Source organism: Trachurus japonicus, chromosome 4 (assembly GCF_045865225.1).
Source record: "Trachurus japonicus isolate A0001 chromosome 4, Traja_1.0".
In the NCBI taxonomy this organism is placed as follows: domain Eukaryota; kingdom Metazoa; phylum Chordata; class Actinopteri; order Carangiformes; family Carangidae; genus Trachurus; species Trachurus japonicus.
The window spans coordinates 34,814,412-34,815,314 of record NC_140910.1 but is presented as its reverse complement, the minus strand read 5'-3'; the positions used below and the strand labels follow the sequence as shown (position 1 = coordinate 34,815,314).

Here is a 903-nt window from a genome sequence, read left to right as displayed (position 1 = left end):
CTAGAGGAGTCGTTGAGCTCGGTGCTACAGAGCTTTTCCAGCTGCCACGTGGGACGAGCGGTCGTCCTGGAGGAACGTCTCGGAGGGGAAGACACCGGCTAGGAGCAGCTGAGGGAGGGAAGCTCAGACAGAAAGAAGAGGAGGAAGAAGAAGGAGAAGAGAGCAGAGAGGATGGAGGAGCATCCAGCAGCAGCAGCAGGAGGAAGAGGAGGAGGAGGAAGAGGAGGAGGTGAAGGTCTCGGCTGGACAGATGGAGCTCAGAGGACCGAGACCAGCTCCAACATGATCCGGGTCTTCATCAGCTCCACGTTCACAGGTCAGATCATCATCATCATCATCGTTAGAAAACAGTAAATACTCAAAAAACACGAGTTAAATCATTGTATTTTTTTTTTGTATTTTTATTCAGCACATAAAAGATGAATAAAACAGCATATTAAAAAGTGGAACGACAACAACAAAAGTAGGCTATACAGTAGATAAAGAAAATGTGCTGGAGAAACCAAAAAAACCCCTAAGGGCTTGTCGAGTGGTCCTCCAAAAGACAAACATTCAACATAAATGTAATTTACAGAATGAAAAAACAACATAAAACAATTAAAAAAGACAAAATCAATATTGTGTGAAAATTCAGAATAAACATTTGACATACATTTGTTAAGATAAGCATTCAACATAAATTTATAAAGATAAACATTCAACATAAATTCAGTCAAAACAAAACAATTAGAAAAAGAGAGAGAGAAAAACAAAAGTGATGTAAAAAGTATGTGGAATTATGCATTGCTCATTTGGGCCAATAGGAAGTGAATTGTTTGTTTCTTAAATGAAGCTTTCTTCCTTCTCTGGTACTAATCTAGTTTATAAACACAGTTCTAAATGTTTAATCTGGATTAATAAACT

The 903-nt window shown here is 38.8% G+C and overlaps 1 protein-coding gene across 1 annotated transcript in view; it reads left to right on the top strand.

Moving 5' to 3' along the window:
* The first annotated feature begins 250 nt into the window (after positions 1-250).
* Positions 251-903, top strand: part of LOC146989323 (NACHT domain- and WD repeat-containing protein 1-like) — a 251,819-nt gene continuing 251,166 nt past the window's right edge. The window contains exon 1 of the mRNA XM_085773192.1: positions 251-316. Within this exon, the coding sequence (XP_085629318.1) occupies positions 283-316 (34 nt within the window). The 5' untranslated portion in view covers positions 251-282. The remainder of the gene's footprint in view (positions 317-903) is intronic.